General features: G+C 41.6%; 1 protein-coding gene across 3 annotated transcripts in view; it reads right to left on the bottom strand.

Moving 5' to 3' along the window:
* The window catches only part of SEPTIN11 (septin 11), an 86,090-nt gene continuing 64,188 nt past the window's right edge, over positions 1 to 21,902 (bottom strand). The window contains exons 5-9 of one of the 3 annotated variants that reach the window (XM_014787826.2): positions 19,087 to 19,183; positions 17,683 to 17,851; positions 10,293 to 10,425; positions 8,718 to 8,905; positions 1 to 172 (exon numbers count right to left, since the gene is read on the bottom strand). In XM_014787826.2, the coding sequence (XP_014643312.1) occupies positions 169 to 172; positions 8,718 to 8,905; positions 10,293 to 10,425; positions 17,683 to 17,851; positions 19,087 to 19,183 (591 nt within the window). In that variant the 3' untranslated portion in view covers positions 1 to 168. Of the gene's footprint in view, positions 173 to 1,333; positions 5,238 to 8,713; positions 8,906 to 10,292; positions 10,426 to 17,682; positions 17,852 to 19,086; positions 19,184 to 21,902 lie in introns of those variants that run through there. The other 2 variants (XM_014787823.2, XM_014787827.2) reach the window with 2 other exon arrangements.

The following is a 21,902-nucleotide window of genomic DNA, read 5'->3' as shown; positions in this document are numbered from 1 at the left end:
ATACGTACTACAGAACTAGCTAACTGGCAATTTTTTTTTCCAAAATAGAATCCCAAACCCAAAACAACTTATTTCAGGGATGCAGGTAACAGAAAAATAGTCAAATAAAACAATGGTTCCTGAATTTAAAGGAAGGATGCCCACTTCTCTCTCTCAAGAGGCAGATGGTCAGCTGAAAAATAAAAACATTGTATCAGTAGAACACTCCAAATAAAAAAGCAGCCATCTCTGTTCATGCAATATCAAATGTTAAAAAAAAATCCCAAACTCAAAAGCAACCCATAAAAGTAACAAAAGGAAGGAAAATGTGGCCCAGATCTTATGACCTGATTGATGGTTGAGGGTCCAGATGGGGTTGTTCAGAATGTCGCTCATGGGACAGAGAGGTCTGGAGTTAACATGAGATCAAATTTGTGGACCCTGGAGGTGGTGGCCACCTCAGATTAGGGTATATACTCTCTTCAGTCCGTGAGTTCTTGGATCAGCAGCTTCAAGAACATGACAGCTAAGCAAGAGAATCCCAACATATGGCTACCTTGGGTCTTGGCCCAAGTTCTCTGTTGCACTCAATTTCCTTTTAAGTAGTAGTATTAAGTGTTACTGTTTTTGGTAGTGATAAGTCACTTTAGTAACCACTATGGGCAGTGGTTTGTAAACAGACATCAACAAGTACAAACAGCAGTGCAATATTTGACCCAGACTTTAAAAGAATAGGAGGCGATGGTGGAAGTGAGGTAACTCTTCCCCAACACGTGTGAACAGACAGCTCCTGCTCTTCTAATGCTCTATGTCCATTAGGAGAGAGTAGGGCTTGTCAACAGGATGGTTACATAAAGAAGAAGCTACAGAAGAGAAAAAAGAAAGGTTCAGATTCAAATTTGATTCTTAAAGGCTTAAAAAAGAAAAAAAAATAGGAGCTTCTCTACAACAAACTGAGAGAACAGCAATGTGTCAGTTAAAGGGATGACTCCTTGAGCACAGTGGTGGGGGCGGGGGGTGGCAATGCAGCAGCAGCAGTGTTGGCACCAGAGGCTGGGGAAAAGGAGGATGCCTCAGCTGGGCCAAGGGACAGAGGGGCGCCAGGGGACACTAATCAGGGCAGAAGGGGATAGGAATGGGGAAGAAATGGTGGCAGAGATGGTATGTATGTGAAGTACATGATACCACACGGCAAGTATCTTGGAGAAGTTGGTGCTACCCAGATGGTAGCATCTGAAGTCCACCAGACAAGGTAGGAAAATGGGACGCGTATTTCATCTATCCAGTAATAATAAGCATGTGTACATATGCATAGCAAACAGTGACTAAAAAGAACTCACAAAAGGGCACACAATGTTTGGGTAAAAATATATTTTCCCCCACTTTATGTCTTGGCACTAGTGATATATGCATAGATTACCTGTCCACCACTCTCCTACCTTAACAGACACCAAATTACCAAGCAGGTTTTTTGCTAAGTGATTACTTTCATACTTGAAAAAATGATATGCTTCACATCAGTACAATTATTTTAGTTTTTAAAAAAAGACAAGTGTCTAACATGCAGCTTACATATATGACAATTCTGCATTAACACTGAAAGTAGATTACATAACAGTTTTAGAAACACGCTGGTTATTTTCAAACAGCAAAATGACAACGATCTACAACTACAGTTTAAGGCATATCAGCATATTTTAAAATTAAGAAATAGACAAAGTTCTAATGCTGTTCACAGCTTCATTTTCAATTTATTTAAAAAATTCCCTTCATACCTACATACAATCTAGACATCGTAGGTCATAATTTCCACTAAAGAGTCATCACATACGTATCCTATCAATGGAACCAAGACTTCTGGAAGCTGAGACTTGACAATTTCAGACACTTGCAAATGGCAAAGCAAAGGGATCTGAATGGACAGTTTTGGTAGGACCACACAGAGACAGTATGACATGGGTTGGTAATAGCTGAAAAACCTAATTCAAGTTTGTATGTGAAACACTTATGGATATGCCAAGGAAGTGAGGAAACCAAGTCTATTCGTTTGAGGTGTACAAGATATAAAGAGTAAGTGTTATTGCTGGTGAGATTACAAAGCAGAGAAGGAAGATAATAAGTAACTTGTGCCCAGTGTCATGTTAAATGTTCCCCTGGTTGAGATGCTCTTTCTGGACAAAACCTTGACCAATTAATAAAGAGCCTAAGCTGGGAAAACACAGTCTCTGAATTGCCAATAAATTCTCATAAATGTTTTTCCATCACATCCTACCACATATACAACTGTTATGGGTATCTACAAAGTTGAGAAGAAGCAAAAAGTTGGTGATTATGGTTGAACAAAAGATGTGGGGAAAGGCCAGCTAGAGCTCTCTGGCAAAAAAAAAAGGTGATTTGCTGCTAGCAGTTAGCACGAGGGAGACACCATTAAACCAAGATCACCCAAAAATTAAGCAGTCATAAAGGCAGCCTAGCACAAAAAATATTTTCCTCTTGATTTTCTCCAGTGGAAGGTAATAGTTTCTCATTCTAGCTTTATTTACATAGTCAGAACCAAGGACCCTCTGTAATACCCACGATGCTGTGTAGAACACAGACTGGGATTAGTAATTTCTGACTTCCATATCAATATCAAGGAAAAGTTGAATTTATGTGTTTCTTGTGAAAAAGATATAAAGGTGGCCATTTAAAATATATTTAGCTTTTTTTTTTAAAACAAAGGCTACTCAAACCATTACCTCCCTACGCCCCTCCAAAAAGAAAAAAAAAAAAAAAAATCCATTTATCCCATTTGCTTCTCTAATTTTAAAAAGTCAGAAAGATCTCAAAGGTTTCTTACTACCATACTTACATGCAAAGGCGAAAGCACATCCAATTAGATTTGAGGGTATCATTTATTCCGTGCAGAGCCAAGGACTACTGTGAAAAAAGGCACAGATACAGAAAGAAGAGAAGGGCAGCAATAACAAACCAAACAGTGCTGGGGGCAGGGGTAGAAAAAAGTTCAGAAGCAACACATTGAAAAAAAAAAAGGCTTCTATATGTTTCTTTTGACTTTTTATTCCCTGACTCCATATGATTTCTTTTGCTGTGAAAAATTTAATGGGAAGAAAAAAAAAAAATCAATCCAATCAATCAATGATCTTGGAATCAAAAAGTCAGCTGAATGCCTTTCACAGCTAGGCTCACTTTAAAAAGGCTTTAGTGATGCATTAAAAATGATCATTTTAAAGCAATGCAGTTTTAGAATTTAAAAGTGTATTTTCTATTACAAGGCACAAAAATGCTCACACAAGCAGTGGTTGGAACAAGCAGACAACACAAGTATTCAAGCTTTTGTCTGGTGCACAGTGTATGAGCAAATTCAGCCCACGGTTAGCATCAGCATGCCATCTAATATTCGGCTGCTCCATAGCTAGCTTCAGACTAATATTGAAAAAACAAAAACATTGGTCCAGTAGCTCCTAAACCTGTCTTTATACCACTACTGCTGCTTCTAGTTTGCAGTTTCTATCCCAGCTTAGAATGGGCTTCAATGAAATTGATTTCTTACTTTGTCTAAGTAAGCTTAAATCAGTTCATGGAAGACCACTCACTCCTCCTTTCCCCTAAGAGTATGGTTGAGGAAGAAAAGAAGGAAAAAAATAAATCTTTACTGGAATAACTAGAGACTTATTAATAAAAATTAAAAAAAAAAAAAGGTGTGTGTGTGTGTCAGGGGAGGTACAGTGCCTCCTACCCTATTAATGTCTGACTAGTGAAGGTCAGAAGGAAAATGCAGAGGCGAAGTACTGCGTTCATGAGAAATGTTATTCTTTTAAGTAAGAAACAGGAGACCACAGAGTTAGAGAGAAAGCGGGGGGATCTCGTTAGTAGAGGGAAAAATTCAAGAAGATGAAAGGATAAGCTAACAAAGAAATAGTACAGAAAAGAGATTAAATATGCCCTTTTCTATACAAATTGGCGTGTAATCTGTGTCCTGGCGTATGGGTTAGTCCTAGTCCTCGTTGAGGGGGTGATAGGCCTTAGACATGAAGAGCAGGTGGGAGCAAGTCATGGTGAGGGAAATGTGAGGAAATTCCTTCAAGACACCTAAATTTGAAAGACAAACTGTTCTATTTCTTCCTCCCTTTACTGCCAAATATCGAAAGGAGATTATGCAAGGACACTGGATGTGAAGCTGAATTTCTACTTTCTTGACTCATGGGTTTGTGTTATGTTCCTTCCCGTTTCTACCTTAAATTGACAAAGTCCCCTCAAATTTGTGCTACAGGTGATACAGAGTTTATAACAAAATTTCTAGTTAAGTATTTCTTAAAATTTTCTCCTCATGATTATTGAAAAACATTATTAGAAGTACTGATATCCTAGAATCAGTCATTAGGCCCTCACGCTCAGCCCATGGAGAGCATAGGTGTGCTTATGAAAGACTGCTTATTCTAAGTAGTAAGTAGGTTGTGGAAAGCCCATCATCCTTAGTAGAAGATTCTTCTACTAAGCAATGTTGTATGATCCAACCTTTGAGATGGCTATCTGAGAGGATCAAGGTTGCCCGGATAAAAGTGAACATAATCATAGTTTTCCTATTACAGCCCAACTTGGCCAGGATTTGAGAGACAGAGGTTCAGATACATTTTTAAAGTCATAAGAGAGGAGACGGTCAGTCTGAACAGACCCGCAACCCAGGCCAAATAATGTTATCATAATAATGAAAAATCCATGCAAGTGTAAAAGTCATATAAAGCTTACCCCCCATTCTGCCTACGGACAAAGCTACCTTGGTTGGGAGCAGGTGTGGAGAAGAGACAGCGTGAGTTCAGGGCTTTCGCCATCATGGAGATGCATAATAAAGAAAAGCAAGTTGTTGTCAGGCTATTCAGGTTTATAGTTCAGCCGCTGAGGCAGTGAGGACTTTTCCTGTCAGGCGTACATGTAGCAATTTACCCTCTTTCCCTCAGTCCAAAGCAACACACAAGTCACAGGCATGCTTCCTGCTGCCGCTCTGAACAGGCATAAAAGGCAAATCATTTACTTTCCAGAAACAAAGTCCAGCTGCACATAGATTTGCTGTTATTCCCTTGTTCTATGATTTTCCACTACCCAACAACATTCAGCAAAATGAGTTAATAGTTATTGGTGTCTGGGGAAGGGTAAAAAAATAAAAATAAAAGGACACAAATGGCAGAGATACAATACTACTGCAAAAGCAGGTGAATGCGGACCATCCTTGGCTTGCCAGGCTTTATGTGAAGCTTGCACTGCAAGTTAAAAAACAAAACAAAAAAGTTAGAAATAATAATAAATAAAAAAGAAAGGAAAATTAGGAGCGCCAGCACCAGCATTCGGTGATGGTGAATGCTCATGCAATGATTATGGAATTGACAGAAATTAAAACCAAAAATTTGAGTAAGCTATTCTACGTGACAAGCAAAAGCAAAATTTTAATACTGAATTAAAGAACACGTGGTTAGTTTCCATTTGCATGTAATTTAGAATTCACGAGTGACTTCTTGAAACCACTACATGTTCTAGTGGAAGGATTTACTGTTCAATTTTCATTTTCTCAATTAACACAAAACCATTCTCTATTAGATTTGGGCATCACATCAGTACTGAATGGGAGCTGCATCTTCCATTTCTGAGCTGCTGGAGTCAGAGAATAAATATACAATAAATGTCTTTGAACAATTAACTTGGAAATTAGAATATAGTGGATGGTGGACATGCTATTAATCTACTTGGGAAGGAAAAAAAGACAATCATTATATGGTTACAGCTACAGCAATGCCAGGAGCCTTCCCCCTCTTTTAGGTACAAAGCAATGCCAAACCCAAGGTCGACATGTCCTAATTTTAGGCAAGTCGAAAACATGCAACTTCATTCCTTAGCAAGAATCAAATTTAAAAAAAAAAAAAAAAAAAAGATGAGTGGATGATTGTGTCAACTGTAGTTATCAGATGCCAGTACAGTTTTAAAATGATGGATTTTCAAACTTGCTTTTGGGATGGATGCATCCTGCTGGCAATGGTGCAAAGTTTTCAGAAAAGATGAACACTGTCCACTGAACAACTTACCCTCGGCAGTCCCACCACTGTGGTGTTTGTGGTGTAGCCGCAAACAAGGAAAGTGACTTGGTGGCCAAAGATGGCAGGAGGTAGGGTCCAGCTAATGGCAGTGCCAGGGTTAGTTCTACTTTGTAAACTTAGCAAATGTTATATGCTCTCATGCCACTACAGGTCAAGGAGAAGTATAAAGCCTTACCTACGTTAAAAAGGGAGCGTGTCATTAGAATAGAAAAAACAGAATTTAAAACTATTAGAAAAACTAAATTAAGCTCTGAGGTGGAAGCACAGCATGTGCATAAATAAGCATCTTCCCACAACAAAGCCAGCTCCTAAGTGGCACGTATGGCGACTCCAGCATCTCCTCCAGCTCCACGAGGCGCAAAGAATCTCCACATATTTTCAAAGTGCTGCTCTGGTTACCCTGGTTACTGTCTTTCTGTGGTCCTCTCTAACCAAAACTCTCCACTGGCAGGAAGGGGAGTGATTTTTTTTTTTACTTTTACACTTCACTATACAGCACTGGCAGTTGCTTTCACTGTTCAAATGGGAAAGTGTGGCAAAGGGTAAGAACCCAGAAGAAGTTACCAAAAAATTACGTGCCACGGTCAGGCACAAAACCTGGTAACTACTGTGCACCAAATTAAGTCTAATTTCATTCATAATAAATGAGAATGTATAAATAAGGCTAAAATAGAATTCACACATACTTCACATAAACGTGAAAAGCATTATACATTGCTAAGGCCCAAGGCTGGGAAGAAAATAACCTAAAATGTTCAAAAGGGCAAGGAAAAACCTCCCTACACTGGGAAGTCTGTTACTAGAAAGACTTTTTTTAATGTAGGCACAGCATTGATCAGCTCTTGGAATTTTTATTGCTTAAAGGCACAAGCAGTATACATGAATATCCTTGAAACACTGCTGGTCTTCTATAAATAATTTTAGTTCTAAAACATGTACCTTTATGCACTTTAGCACTTCAGGGTAAGAAAAACTTGACTTTGGGTTTCCTAAGCTGTGAATCAGCAGCTTTTTCTGTTTCATTCATGCCTGTAGATATAGACACACACACACACACACCCTGTTTTTATCTTGGGTTAGTCTGGATCAACAAGGGTATGATGTCAAATGGCTTTCATTTTGTCTTCACTGAAAGAGTCACTGTAATCACCAAATCTCTGCATGGAGAACGTCACCATTAGTGACCGATGCTCTCCCAAGACATGTAGCTACAAAGGGCTTTCTTAAACTGGATTATAATCTAGGCAGTTGTTACTCAGAATCAATCCAGTATAAATAGTGTCCTTTGATCACTTAGGTTTGTATCAATCCCATTAAAATCACACCTCACCTACACCAACTACTTTCTATTGCTTAGAAAATGTGCTTGCTCCCTTGCTCTCTTGACACATTTTCTGCTGCCTCAGAGCTTGGAAAGTCAAAGCTTGTAAAGTATAGTTTAAAACTCTCTGTGTATGTCACTGTAGCAGTGCATTTTGATTTCTACCACAGGCAACATAACAAGGTTCCTCAGGGGCGAGTCTGCATGTTCACCAAGACTAAGTGAACGCCACCATCGTCTCACTCCCCTATGACGGGTCTCAATTACTGTGCAGACTCAATCCTATCTGCTGGATTTTTTAAGAATGTAATTCTTTGCCTACCCAAGTACCAACATTTTTATTGTTTACTTAGTTGTCAGTTTTTTCCCTAGAACCTTAGCATCTAAGGATGAAGAGCAGGAGTCCTGAAACACATGCTGAGTTGCCTTATTGCTGCCTTAAGAGCAGCACGTGTTCAATGGACAAAGGAGGGCAGCATTGGTGGGTTCGCCATCCAGCCACCACACAGGTTTTCCTCAAAGGGATCTTCCTGACCACTGTGCTTACTGTCAACCAAGAGCAACTGTCTTAAAACTACACTCTCCAATCTTTAATGTGATTTGACATGAGCTTCAAATCACAGGAGAATTTTAAGGAAGGCCCAAATCTCCCACTGGATTCAGGCGGCTGCTACTGGAGGATCATAGGAAGTGAACAACTCAAAAGCAGAACCTGACCCTTTGGCACATTAAATCAAGGCCATATTTAAAAATGTTTTTTGTGTGGGTATAGGTGTGTCCTGAGGGTTGGTGGGGATGTCTTAACTGCAAGGGCATTCTGATCCCATTTTCACAATAAAACCATTCATCATCTTGTTGAATTTAGAGGAAAACTAGTGGCCACTAGCAGTTCTTCTAAATCTTTCATTTGGGGAACAAGACTTTCAATGACTGGCTTATCAAGCCTTACAACACAGAATAGAAAAATAATTTTAACAATCATAATGTTAGGATGCTCTTTATCAGAGTCATGAGGATTGTCTCCAGAGAGAAGTGAAGAGAAATAAACTGTCTTCTCGAGAGTCCTAGTGTTGGTGCAGAGATGCTACCGGAGAACACGTTACTCCAGTCCTGATTGCTTGATCGTGTGGTCAAGTTTTATAAATTAATGTTTGTGTACCCTTTAGAAATACTTTAAAAACCTTTATCATCTTCCCTGCACTGTAAAGAAAATACTTGCTTTTATATTTCTGGTAATAGACCAGTTTCCAGTCTGTAAATGGGAGAAGTAGAGACATGCAAGAGGAATAAATTGTTAGAGGGCCCCGGTACAGGGGGTGACACCTGCTTACTTTTTCTTATCCTTGTCTTTCTTGGTTTGCTGGGCCCCAGACTGCTGGGCTTGAGACTGTAGTAACTGAGCTGCTGCTTTCTTCTTCTGGAAATTGTTCACTTCCTCCTCCAGCTCCTTCTTCTTGTCTTCCACTTTCTTCTTCTCTTCTTGGTGTGTCCGCTTTAGGAGGTCAAACTTCTCGTGGAGCTGGAGAGAAAAAGAGGAGGACAGGCTTGGAGAAGGGAATGAAAAGTTTACTGGTGAAAGGTTATTGGGATCTGTTCAAAAGCAAAACGTCTCATATTGCCACACGCACTTAAATTACATCAGTGAAGTACCGCCTGGTGCTCCTGGAGGAGGCAGGCTGAGATGGCAAAGAGCATCCCTTGGAGCTGTACACTCCTTTGAAACTTAGACCCCTTGGGACTAAAGAGAATCCTTGTACAGTTTTTCTGATAATAAAATACATATTCATTGTAAAAAGCATAAAGAAGAAAATAAAAATTATCCATGCTCCTAATAAGAAATGCACCCTAATGGTAAGAGTAGGTCTTTACTTCTGGTCCTTTTTTGAAATGTATAACGTACATTTACTTAGAGACATATGCAGTGACTACACTATTCAAACAATAAGAATATGTTCTGAAATTTCTGGCCTTTGACAAATTAAATTTAAAAAATTATCACAATGCAGAAACAAAAACTGGAAGGGAGGGAGGGAGGAAGGCAACAATTCTTACTGGATAATTCTAGATTTTTACCCAGCACCCACTTGGTCCTTAAAGCCAACAGCAAATAAGGCTCAACTTTCCCTTCTCTGCAGCAAAACTATGTTGAATGCTTAGCTATTTAAGTAACCTCTAAATTTCAGTAGTCTTTATGAAGATAAATTAAATGGGGATGATGAGATTATTTACACAATTTCATTTGGAAATGTACTGAGCTATAGGTCAGGCACTTAAGATACTCATCATCCTACTATCAGAGGCAAACATTACTCACACACACACTCTCTCTCTCATTGGGATGAGTGCCATAGCAGAAATCCATGTGAACTTCTAGGAAGCAGTTCATTTGGCCTGGGCATGGGGAGTGAGAGGGAGTCAGAGGGACCCTGGGACAGGGAGAGCATGCCCACAGAGGGGCCAGCAACAGCACAGACATGGGTGTGGACACCATCATACATCAGATAGTGCTAGAGGCCCCACCACTGTTTAGCTGCGAGTTGGCTGATAGACCAAGATAATAATAAAAGTCACAGAATTATGTTTCATGACTTGTAAACTGAGGAAATACAGAGCCACAAAAAACATGAGATCAGGTCTGGAGACCTAAGACCTAGTTTTAGTTTCAGCTTTGCTATTAACTTGGGTATGTGACTGCATAAATCGCTTAACCTGTATGACCCTCAGTTTTATCATCCGTAAAATGGGGAGAGGAATATCTGACCTACTTTCCCTACCAGGTTAGTATGCCACTCACATGACAAAATATATGCAGAAAGTACTTAGAACAGCATGGAGTCCTATACAATGTCAAGTATTAATAAAACACCTCACTGTCTCTCCCCCTTGAAGGAGGACAGATGGCTTACCTCCTTCTCTGCCTCTTTAAGTTCAGCTTCTTTCTCTTTCACTCTCATAACAAACATTTGTCTCATCTCTTCTTCTTTCTTCTGAAGTTCTCCCAGAAATTCATTCCTTTTTGCTTCGTATGTCTCCTGAAGACTATTCAAAAGCCACAAACCAAGGACAGTATCGTGAAGTTGCAATAAATAATAAGAAATTTCACTTCATATAATTTCTACCTATCCACTTCCAAAAAAGAGATAAGGCTGCCACTTACCATATTAAAAGACACATAAAATGGCACCATCTTCTTTTTCATTATGCGGCAATTACAAAGACAAGTGCATCAAGAACCAGAGATGAGTCAGTGAGGCAAGGCAACACTAAAGGTATGTCTCTTACTGGCCAAGCTTTATCCTACATATACTCATACAGGGAAAGCCTGGACTGGGCTGGCCGGTATCTTCCAGATCAGCAAATAAGATATGGTTTAGAGTTTTAGAAGATGGAGGTAGGATGGTGTAGGGGGAGAAACGCAATAGGCATTAGAGTCAGGCAAATCAGGGTTTGGATTCTGGCCACAGCAACTGACTGACTGATCTTGGGAAGGGCACAGCCTCTAAGCCTCAGTGCTCTCTGTTTAACACATGGATACAGCAGCACTTACCTTCTAGGGATATCATTATGGAAATTAAATGGGGGCAACGTGAGTAGAGCATTCAACATACCGTCAGGACGCAACAAATATGACATCCCCCCACTCATCTCCCTCCAGTTCCCAGTTTAGAAAACAGACTCAGTGAACCATCTAAAGAGACAATAGTATATCTAAAGATATTATAGAAAATTGCTACTTTTCAAGTTATACAGCAGGGAGGAGTTTTATTTTTATTTTAAACCCCATCCTCCTCCTAACTGTCTACAGAACTTAGAGCCCAATATTTTAAATCAAATGCCAGACTCGGCTTTATCTCTAAGTCATAACAAATGTATTTACCGAAAAATCGCCTTTGGTAACATAACTTAAGAAAAAGCACACCCACACACATACAAACAGAAATATTTGCTGATGTTTTATAAGGTGCTATGTCTATTTCCTCTCAGTAGTTTTCCTAGAACAAGAGTTGTTACCGTAACACAAGTCTGCAGGATTATCCACCTTTACCCATGGACCAAATTCACCCAAAGCACTGACTCCAAACTGGATAGCACCTGAGGATGACCCCAGGCACCAGGCAGAGATACCTGCTGGCATTTACCCTTGTCCTTTTATTTTTATTTATTTATTTTTGCTGAGGAAGATTCGCCCTGAGCTAACATCTGTTGCCAATCCTCCTCTATATTTGTGTGTGAGCCGCCACCACAGCATGGCCACTGATAAATGAGTGGTGTAGGTCCGCACTCAGGGAACCAAACCCGGGCCACCAAAGTGGAGAGTGCCGAACTTAAGTACTAGGCCACTGGGGCTGGCCCCACACTTGTCCTTTTAGAAGGAGAAAAAGGACATTCAGGTGGTGAGAGCACACGTGCGTGTAGACATACAGAAGACTAAACAATTAGAAAATGTATTAATTAGGATTGTTTATACTTCTATATCAACACTTTTATTGGTTGATTAAAAATAAGTTCTCCTGCCCTCAAGAGTGTCAACACCTACCTGTTAATGAACAATTGTGTATTTTGAATTTCCAGGGGTATATTTAGCTTTCACATTATCTTATGAAACAAAAACAATTTTGGCCAATGTTAATGTTAGCTAATGTTAATAGCAATATCTGAACTTGAAATTCAAGATATATACCATGGAGATATAGAAAGGCATTGATAACAGAACTATAAAATAATTCATGAATTTGATTTTGCTTGTTAGCTTCTAATAAACTCTGAGTCACCATTATCTGGGTCAGAATTGCCAAAGGCAGAAGATGACTTGTCCTTGCTATGAAATTTTGGGGGAAACTCAGTTTTTGTTGATTTTAGGATAACGAATACATCTCCCTCTTCTTTCTAACATGCAGTGGAGCACCTTTTATAGAAACACTACGTGTTCCAGAGATCAGTGGTTTCAAGAGACCTTCAAAAGAGGGTTCCCAAGTTGAAGGAGTAAATGGGAGCACTGGGCGCGACGTCCCTTTAGGAGAGTCTCAGTGCACAGCGGTCCCAACCCCGGCAGCACCCCAGGACCGCCTGGGCATGTTTTATTGGACTTTTCTAACAGTTTCCTAACTCCACTCCTGGAGATGCTAATGTAGGATGTCAGCCTGAGGCAAAATAATCTGTATTTTTTTAAATGCTTCCCAGGTGATTTGATGTAATTAGTTTGCCAACCACTGCTGTCTTAAATGCTCTAAGAAGTCCTTAGTAAAAGAACCTGTTTAAGTTGATTAACTTAGAGCATTTAAGACAGCAGTGGTTTACTCATGGCAAGTCACCCACAGAGAGAATGTACTTTGGATAATGCTACCCAGAATACTGAGAACTCTCAAGATGACTCTGCCTGATCCAGTCCCAGCCACAACCTAGCTTATGCTCCAGTTTCTGGAGATATATTTTCAAACTACAGGTCAGGACCCAATTGAGAGTCTTAACCATATGTTAAAAGAAAAAGTTTAATAGGAGAGAAAATACCAGAGTGCAATGCAAACCATAAGAGCAGGTATTAGCAGGTATTACTTCATGAAATGTGTACACTGGATCATACCGAGACATATTTTATAGTGAAGGTTGCAGCCCAAAGTTGGAAAGGCCGTGTCCTAGAGAAAGACTAAGGAGCAAGGTTGCCCCTGGCCAGATGGCCTTAGCTAGGAGTCTGGTGGCAGTTTTGACAGCCTGTGCCAGAACAGGAAAATGGGCTCAACAAATACTACTATTAGATCACTGTATCCTAGGATATGAACCAGCTTTTGAACTCTGACGTTGGAAATGATAACAACATATAAGAAAGAAATCGTAAGACCTTACTCCAAGGAGTCACAACTACAGTAAGTTACTCAGAAATAACTTAGAACAACCGCAGCTTTCACAGAATCCTATTCCCCAGGCACCTCTGCCGACTGAGCTGTAGATGAGACACCGGAAACTCTCCCTCGTGCTCCCAGTCAGTAAGAACCACTCGAGAAGGAACTGGTTCTGTATCATCCACTCACGGATACCTCAAGTGGTGACATCTTTTGCAATTTTTAGCTCTTCCAACTTAATTTTTAATTGTAGTTATTAACACCCTTTTCTAAGTGAGAAATGTGTAATTCTTTCATGAGGTTTTAGGTTGGTTTGAAAATGAGGATTTTATCTTCTCATTTTCTCTTAGCCCTCGGTAGAGGTAGGTTTTGCTCATGGAGGTCAAGGGAAGGGAGAATGGAGACAGAGATTTCAGTTCATCCTTCATTCTGGTAATTGACACAGCACAATTCTCTCCATGTTACAGTCTCCTGGAACCGCCTAGTGAAGGGCATGCCAGAGTACAACCCATCACTGGTGTGTATGCAGCGATTTACACAGGTGAATGCATTAATCCTTACAACAACCCAGTGAGGTAGGTATTATTATCACCTCCCATTTTATAGATGGAGAAACTTGGCACAGAGGTGTTTAGTGATCTGTCCAGGTGACACAACAAAGAAGTGACAGAGCTGGGATTTGCACCCAGGCCGCTTAGCTCAGATGGGAGCTCTACCCACTGCACCACATGGCTGGTGAACTGAGGCCTACATGCTCCTCAGAATGAAAGGATCTCACGTGCCTGAAAACTTTGTGATCTCTTGAGAGAATAGTGGTAACTGAGCACTTTGTGTGACCTGACAGGTAGAGTCAAGGAGAGGGGGGTATTCTGAGATGAGGAAGGAGCAGTTCAGACAGGGACTGTTGGGAAAAGGACAGTGGTGTCTCAGGAGAAAGAAGCGGAAATAAGATCAGTCCCTACTCGTGTCCTACATCCCCTCCCCTCTTCTACCCCAAACGCCAGCCAGAAAGGGGCTGAGGTCTGTGGGGAGGGGACCTGGTCCAGGGAAGGCATGGTGCTCTGGTTGGGCTGAAGCATGAGCTCCAAGACTGCAGGGCAGCAGGTGGGAAAGATGGGCATGAGGAAAAGCAGGTCGACACCTGGAGACATCTATGTAGACAGAGAGATGGATGGATGGATGGATAGGTATATCTATAGATATATCTATAGATCTATCTATATCTATGTAGATAGATATAGATATACCTATATCTATATTCTGCCACAAGACGAGAAAGACACAACTCTGAATTTAGGCAGGTTTAAGGACACTAGGGTCAGACAGCTTTACTGTCTACAGTGTACTTCCAAGGCTTAAACACAGCCTGCTACTGTGCTCGCCCAGCTCCTGGTTTTGTTTCATGCTGTGTAAAATATTCAGGTGATGGCTGCAACTTACTAGCCCTGGCATTAGAGGTCACTCTGTGCTTTATAAACACCTGGTATAAACACAAGTGGGGCCTCGAGGGCAAATGGTGGACACGGGGTGTTCAGAGGGAAGGTTGGACTGCACTGTTCACCCACACAGGGATCCTCTACTTTGAGAATATAAAAAACCTTAAGTCCTTCATTTCTATTCCTCCAAGCTCACCCTAAATTCATATGGAAAAAAAAATCTTCTAAGAACAACCAGGAATGATGACTTTAAAGACAAAATTCTGAGAAATCACTCAAATCAGCCGTGGCTTTTGCTTTTCCTTAGTTGTGCCATCCTTCAGGCAGGGTCCCCTCACAGAACTACTCCCCCAGCATGGGCTCAGGCTCACAGAAGCACTGGGGATGCGGGGAACTCCTCAAAGGAAAGGCTGAGCCCTTTGTAAAGTAGTGGTTTCCAAGAAAAAGAATACCAAGTTCATTTCACCTTCCTATTTGGCAAGACATATGATTCAAAGCCAACTTTTATGTTCCAAATGACCCTGCTTGCTCCAAGAGGGACACCTGCGGTTGAATGAGTAGATTTCTATGAGGAGAAACTATTTCCAGTGTTCTCAGTAACTGAGATGATAGAAGGTATTTTATTTTTAGAAGGTTTACTTTTCTCTACTTATTTTCTTATATAGAGAAAAGAGTAAAGGCCTTGGTTTTATAATATATATTTCCCCCCTTTTCATCATTGAAAAGGAAACCTCAGTCCAGTAGAAATGGAATCAAATGCAAATGGAGAGGAGGAGACTCGTGCATAAAGCATGTTGTCGACAAGTCAGGAGGCCTCAACAACATCTGCCACCACCCTGAAGCCCCCTGAAGATAGGAAGGCCAGAGAATGGGCTGGACCCAGCTCTGCCAGGCCTTGCAGAAGCCATGCTGGACCTACACAACACTGTCTCCTCCTGGTGGGCAGTTGCCTTGGGCTTGCAGAAAGTATTTTAATTAAAATGCCAAAAACAGAGACAGCAGAGGAGGCTGCATGTCCGCAGCTACAGGAAATCCTCACCATCCCCGGGTTCCCAGGGAACCCGAGGAGCCCTGGTCGAGATGTGGAAGGTGGCTAAGAGGATGCAGGACAGACTCCAGATTCCATGGCTAAAAAGAACGGAGCTGTACTGAATGGCTCTTCACATTTGGGGAGGTAAATTACCTCTAACAAACTTAAGCAACAGCCATAGGCATCCTAACTTTTGCAGGCAGTTCTCAGGCTCCAAGTTATAATCTAGTCCAGGGGCAGCAAATTACAGCCTGAGGGCTAAATCTGGCCCCCACCTGTTTTTGTAACCAGTTTTATTGGAACGCAGCCACACCCATTAATTTATCTTATGGTCTCTGACTGCTTTCACACTACAAGGGCAGAATCAAGTAGTTGTGACGGAGACCACATGGCCCGCAGAGCCTAAAATATTTACTCACTGGCCCATTATAGAAAAAATTCTTTTACTAGATCTGTCCCCTGATCTGGGCCAGCTGCTCATCTTACAGATGAAGAAACTGAGACCCACAGAGGGTAAGGAGTTGAGTAGTAGCAGAGTCAAGACTTGGACCCAGACTCCTGACTCTTTGCCCAGTGCTCTTCAACACTGCCTGCATCTGACTGAGGGAGAGGGGCGAACGAGCTCAATTTCACCGAAGTTGCTTTTGTTCCATCTCCAGGCATCAAAAAAAAAAAAAAAAAAAAAACCTATGATAAAATAAAGATAGCCTCTCCCACACAAAACCCATTTTCACAGGTTTAATAATCATGGAGGAGGCTTGATTTTGTGGGGACTATTTTTTGGTCAATGCTTTTCAAGGTTCAATTAGCTAACCTTGCGTACACAGAAAGGCGTCCTATACCTTGCCTCAAGAAAGCCACGTTTAATATGGTTGAAGATGCACCCCCTCCCCACCCCAGGCAGGAGTAAATGATGCACACTTGGCTAGACGTTGATTCTTGGTCAGAAGCCCTTCGTCTGGGGTCTCCATTTGTTTTCACCTTATACACACACGCTCCCTGAACTCCACAGTAGCAATATACCAGGAGACCAGTCCAGACTAAACTCTCTAAAGAAAATAAGTTGCCTCCCTCCCCAGCGGCAACTCCTACCCAGGGGGAAGGAATCCGCCTGCACTGTACACAGGCTGCCTCAGGCGCCACGGCCCGCCGGCTCCTAGACACCAGAGTGGGAGTTACAGGGTTAGCCACAAAACAGGAGGAAAACACTGAGCCCAGACACACCTCATGTTACTGCCACTCAAATCTCCATTAAGAAACTGTGTGGGCTCAGTCTGGACAAGGCAATCTTCTCCTGCACCAAGAGGTGGCGACCCTGGCCCAGCAGCCCCACCTTCCCTCCATCACTCACCAAGCCCCGCCCACCCGTGGGCTCTGACAGGGCCTGCGCCTTCGCCAGGCCGCTAATTCTACATTAATTCTACATATTCTCCCCTTCACATTTTGCCTCTTCATCTCCATCCATCAATGATGTGGGAAAATACATAATAAGTTTTCTACAAGTTATCCCCTTTCCTACTCCTTTGTTGTTTGAATTGTACTGAACCACTGTAAGCTAGTAAGAGCACTTCCAAAAGTAAGAGCCTGGGGAAGTTAAACCTATTTGGCAAAAATGAACGAGACAAACTGTAATAAGCAGTGACACGTTTTGTAAATGCCTGGACCAGGTTCTGTGCCTCTGTGAGTATAATGGTTAAAAGCAGGGGTTCAGACTCAGCCCCATCACTTCCTACTTGTAGAACCCTGGGCAGGTTTATACTTTCAGTGCCTTAGTGTCCTCATCTGTAAAATGAGGATGATGATAATGACATCAACTACATCGGTTACTTGAGATAATGCAAATAAAGTGCAATGCCTGGCAATATACACTATTCATCTGCCCCCAGCAGGTCCCTCCAACCTGATATCTCAATCCAACAAGCATTTCTGTGATGCAGCAACACACCCTCTCACCACTGTCTGGGAAACACCTGACGGCCAGGTGCCCTCATACCTGAAGGGCTTGCTGTCAGGGTCAGTGTCCTTGAACCCCATCTCCTCGAGCTTACAGCGCCGATACAATTCATAATGGCGGGTGTGAGTCTGTTCTCGCAAATCTTCCATGTTCACGCGGATCAGCATCTCCCGAAGTTTCACAAAATCACAATGGTTTTCATTCTCAACTGCAAGAGATGAGGAAAAAAAGGGGGGAGGAGGGCTATCAGCAACGACGTCACTGAAAATCTAAAGATGCTGTTACCATTGCTCCTGAAATCTCTGAGGTGTCAAAGCCATCAGAAGATCCTTTACTGGACGCACCTTACATTCCTAATGAAGACAAGATGTCTGACAACGTTGACCATAACGCTGACGACGAGAGCGATGCCGAGTGCCTGCTCAGTGCCGGGCACTGTGGAGGAGCTTTACAAACATTGCCTGTGCTCTTCATAACAGTTCTGCCCAGTAGACACTGTGACTCTTGCTTTGCAGATGCAGACACACGGCTTTGATAAGCAAGCTGATCTTCCAGATAGAGGTGGCAGAGTCTATATTCAAACACCAGGACATCTGGCTCCATAGCCAGGCCTATTTCTACTACTGCATGCTGTCTGCAACTCTACCAGGCAGTTTTTATATACCAATTCATTTAATTTTATCAATAACACTATGAAGAAAGTTTTCTTACTGTAGAAAAATAGGTAAGATTCATAAAAATTATAATTTTCCTAGGAGTCTCAAAGTTTCCTCTCACTTCTCACAGACTTATTGCCTTTATTCAGAACAAAGAAAAGGGAGGGCTGATGTATCTTAAACAATGAAGGAACCTTCTGTAGCCATCCTACTTCATCTGTGGCACTGGACATTCTCCTACAGAACACACAAGGTAAGAGAGTACCTGCCCATCAAAGTGACATACGGGAAGTGTCTTCAGGTTAGAGAGTGTGGTTATGTCCCACAGTGCCAAATATAGGTCAGATAGTCTCATAATTCTCGGATATTTTCTAAGATAACATTTAATTGGAAGACAATTTTTCCAGAGATAATGGAGAAACAGGTAACCTCTTGTTTGCAAGAATCGTTTTGTAGTTTTCTTACACTTTGCTGAGCAAACTGGTTTGAAAGTGGTTCAAACTCCTAGGGAACAATTCTTTTCTATCAGGACTTTATACTGAATTTCCCACACAAGCCAACATCCTTGAGGGGCTGCCTCACGGGCACGAGGGATTTGCAGACACTTGTCTACCTACCTGGCCACGGTTTCTTTCCTCCTCACTCCCATGACTGCCAGGTATACAACTCGCTCCCACTGCCTGCCCACAGTTGAGGACCTCCCCAAACGCGGTGGAAGAGGAAGCAATGTGGACGGTCCCCACAGGGGTTAAATGTGGAGAATCCCGTCCCCAGGATACGCACATACCCTGCACCACACCCCACGGGTACTGCCTGGCCTTTGCCATCTTGTTGCCGATCTTCACCTCTTCGGTGCTGCCGACCACTGCAAACGGGAGATGGACCTGCCAAGCAACACAAGGACAGAGAGCAGTTACCTTGCCCAGCTCTAGCCAAGACTGGTTCTCCACCCGCCTCTATACTCTCCTCACTCTGCAGGCCTCTACTTAGTGGCAAGAGAAAACAGGGAGGGTGGAAGAGGCAGGAGACTCTGCAGTTCAGTGGGAGTGGCTTCATGTATCCTACCTGGCCTAAACCAAATACTGAATATTTGATATGAGCTCAATTCACGGGAAACTGCATGAATCTTTGCAACTCTACAGTAAGCTTTAGAGGCAGCTGTCCAACACAGTAGCCACTAATATATGTGGCTACTGAACAGTTGAAATGGGACTTGTGGGATAAAGAAACTGAATTTTTAATTTTATTTACTTTTAATTAATTTACATTTAAATTAAAAAATGGAAGCAGTGTAAAATATTTTTCCGGTAAATATAACTTTATTGTTTTGGTAGGACTGCATTTCACTCTGCTTCAAACTCAAATCTTCTAAAACAAGAAGAACCAGTTTTGTCAATGTGGATGCAAATATTAAAGGAAAATCATCTTTTTGGTACTTATTTCATGTTGAAAAACGTTCGACTATGACAGGAGTGACTTGGGTATGCATCCAAATTGAGATGTGCTGTAATTGTAAAACATACATTGGATTTCAAAGACTTACTATGAAAATATCTCAATAATTTTTATATTGATTACACATTGAAATGATAATATTTTGGATATATCGAGTTAAATAAGTTCTTGAAATGAATTTCATGTTTCTTTTCACTTTTTTTAATGTGGCCACTAGAAAATTTTAAATTACTTCTGTGACTCATTATATTTCTATTGACTAGCACTGCTTTATTCAGTTGATCATTGTACAAAATTCAGGTTGGAAATACACCGTAGCCCAAATTATGGGCTCAAGCATTGCACTCAGACTTATCTCAAGCAGAGATGGTGTTCAAGACAACTGACTATTCCATGTTGGTTTATTTGGCAGCTATGGCTACATTCTGGGGGGAAAATAGTAATTCCATCTTTTTTCCATTAGCATATAAGAATAAGAAGATGTGGAATGGCTGCTCTGAGAATTATTGTTTAGGGTTCCTTGATCCAATTTTCTTCTACTACAGATAAGTTGAGAAAGACAGGAATGTTTTAAACAAATCCTCTCCCACAGAGAGCTTGGCATAACCCTCAGCCCAGGCTGTCCAACTGGTATTTTGTCTGATGCTCGAGGTACTTAAATTTTCCAGTTCATCTCACACCCTGTAGGAAGGAAAGAAAGCACATTCTCTTTTGCAAACTCTAAGTCTGAAACTGAAATGTGTTCCCTGAAGATGAGGAGCAATAGGACCCTTCTGGCCAAGATTTTGGGGTAACAACCAAGGAAACTGCTTTCTCCACTCAAACTGAGTGACAGAGCAACTGCCAATGAAGTCTGTTTTCCTCAGATTTCCACATATCATGAGATTTCATCACCAGGAATTGTTTGCAATGAAGAGCTTAAAAGAACATTTCTGGATAAAGAGCAAGATTAATTTGGGATTGTCAAAGATCTTTGGTTCAATTACTCTGACAAAGAGAAAGAGAGCAAGTTCATGGGAATTTTCTTTCCAAGTTGAACACAAATTTCGTTTCATGACCGTGCAAAATGACTTAAAAGGATGGGGAAGGAGATAAAGAGAAAATTAGATGATATCCATTCATAGGACTTCCTGAATCCCACCCTGACACCCCAAATTGCAGTTCTACAGCAGAATAAACGAGTGCCATCTCAGCCCAAGCTTTTGACACTGCTGCAATCAAGCACACTCCTCTACCCGGGGGCAGTCTGCATAAAGGCTCTACAGCCCAACTGCCTGGGTTCAAATCCACCTCCATTACTGAGAGCTGTGCAATCTTAAGTGCTAGACTGCAGGTTCCTCACATGTGAGATAGGAGTAACAGCACCCACCCATGGGATTGTTATGAGGATTAAATGTAAAGCCTCGAACAGTGCCTGGTGCATAGTAAATGCCCCATCAATGTCAACAATGTCAGGTGCTGCTATTATTATGAAGCTCTCAATACCTACAACCAGAGAATTTAGAGGCGGAAGAGATCTTACATATTATCCAGTTTGATCCCATATAGGAATTCCCTCCACGGTATCTTCTCTTCTAAGTGGGTTGAAACAGAATCTGTTGTCCACCAACCACTTATGATGGGAACTCACTACATCAGTAACGTGCTTGTTGCACTGCGATGGTGCAAACTGGTAAACATTCTTTTCATACTGGCCCCAAACCCCTCTCTGCTCTTTTGCCCATTAGTTTTGGTTCTGTCATCTGAATAAGTCTAGTCACTCTCCCTTATGACAACCTTCGTTTCACGCCCCCTCACGGTCTCCAGTTTCTTCCAGAGACTCCAGAGCCTTTACTACCCTGGCCATAGAAGCCTGAGGCTGGAATGGGTCACAAAGCTCAGAGTGTGACCAAACTAGGGCAGAGTGGAGCTGGACTGTTTCTGCATTAATGAGATCCCTAAATTTTAAATACATACAATAATAGCCCCAGAAATGGGGAAAGTTACATTTTCTGCCAAAGTCCTAGTCATAATGGGCATAATTCAAGGAAGACATTCCTCCCTAAATGATAACAGCCCTATGTAGAAAAATCCATATGCCAAACTGAAGAAACAAGAAGTGGTTTTGTGGAATAAGTCTGATCTCCTGAATTATGATGGCAAAAAACA

This window comes from Ceratotherium simum, chromosome 8 (genome assembly GCF_057802395.1).
Source record: "Ceratotherium simum simum isolate JZ-2026a chromosome 8, ASM5780239v1, whole genome shotgun sequence".
NCBI classification, from domain to species: domain Eukaryota; kingdom Metazoa; phylum Chordata; class Mammalia; order Perissodactyla; family Rhinocerotidae; genus Ceratotherium; species Ceratotherium simum.
This window is presented reverse-complemented; position numbering and strand designations above follow the sequence as displayed.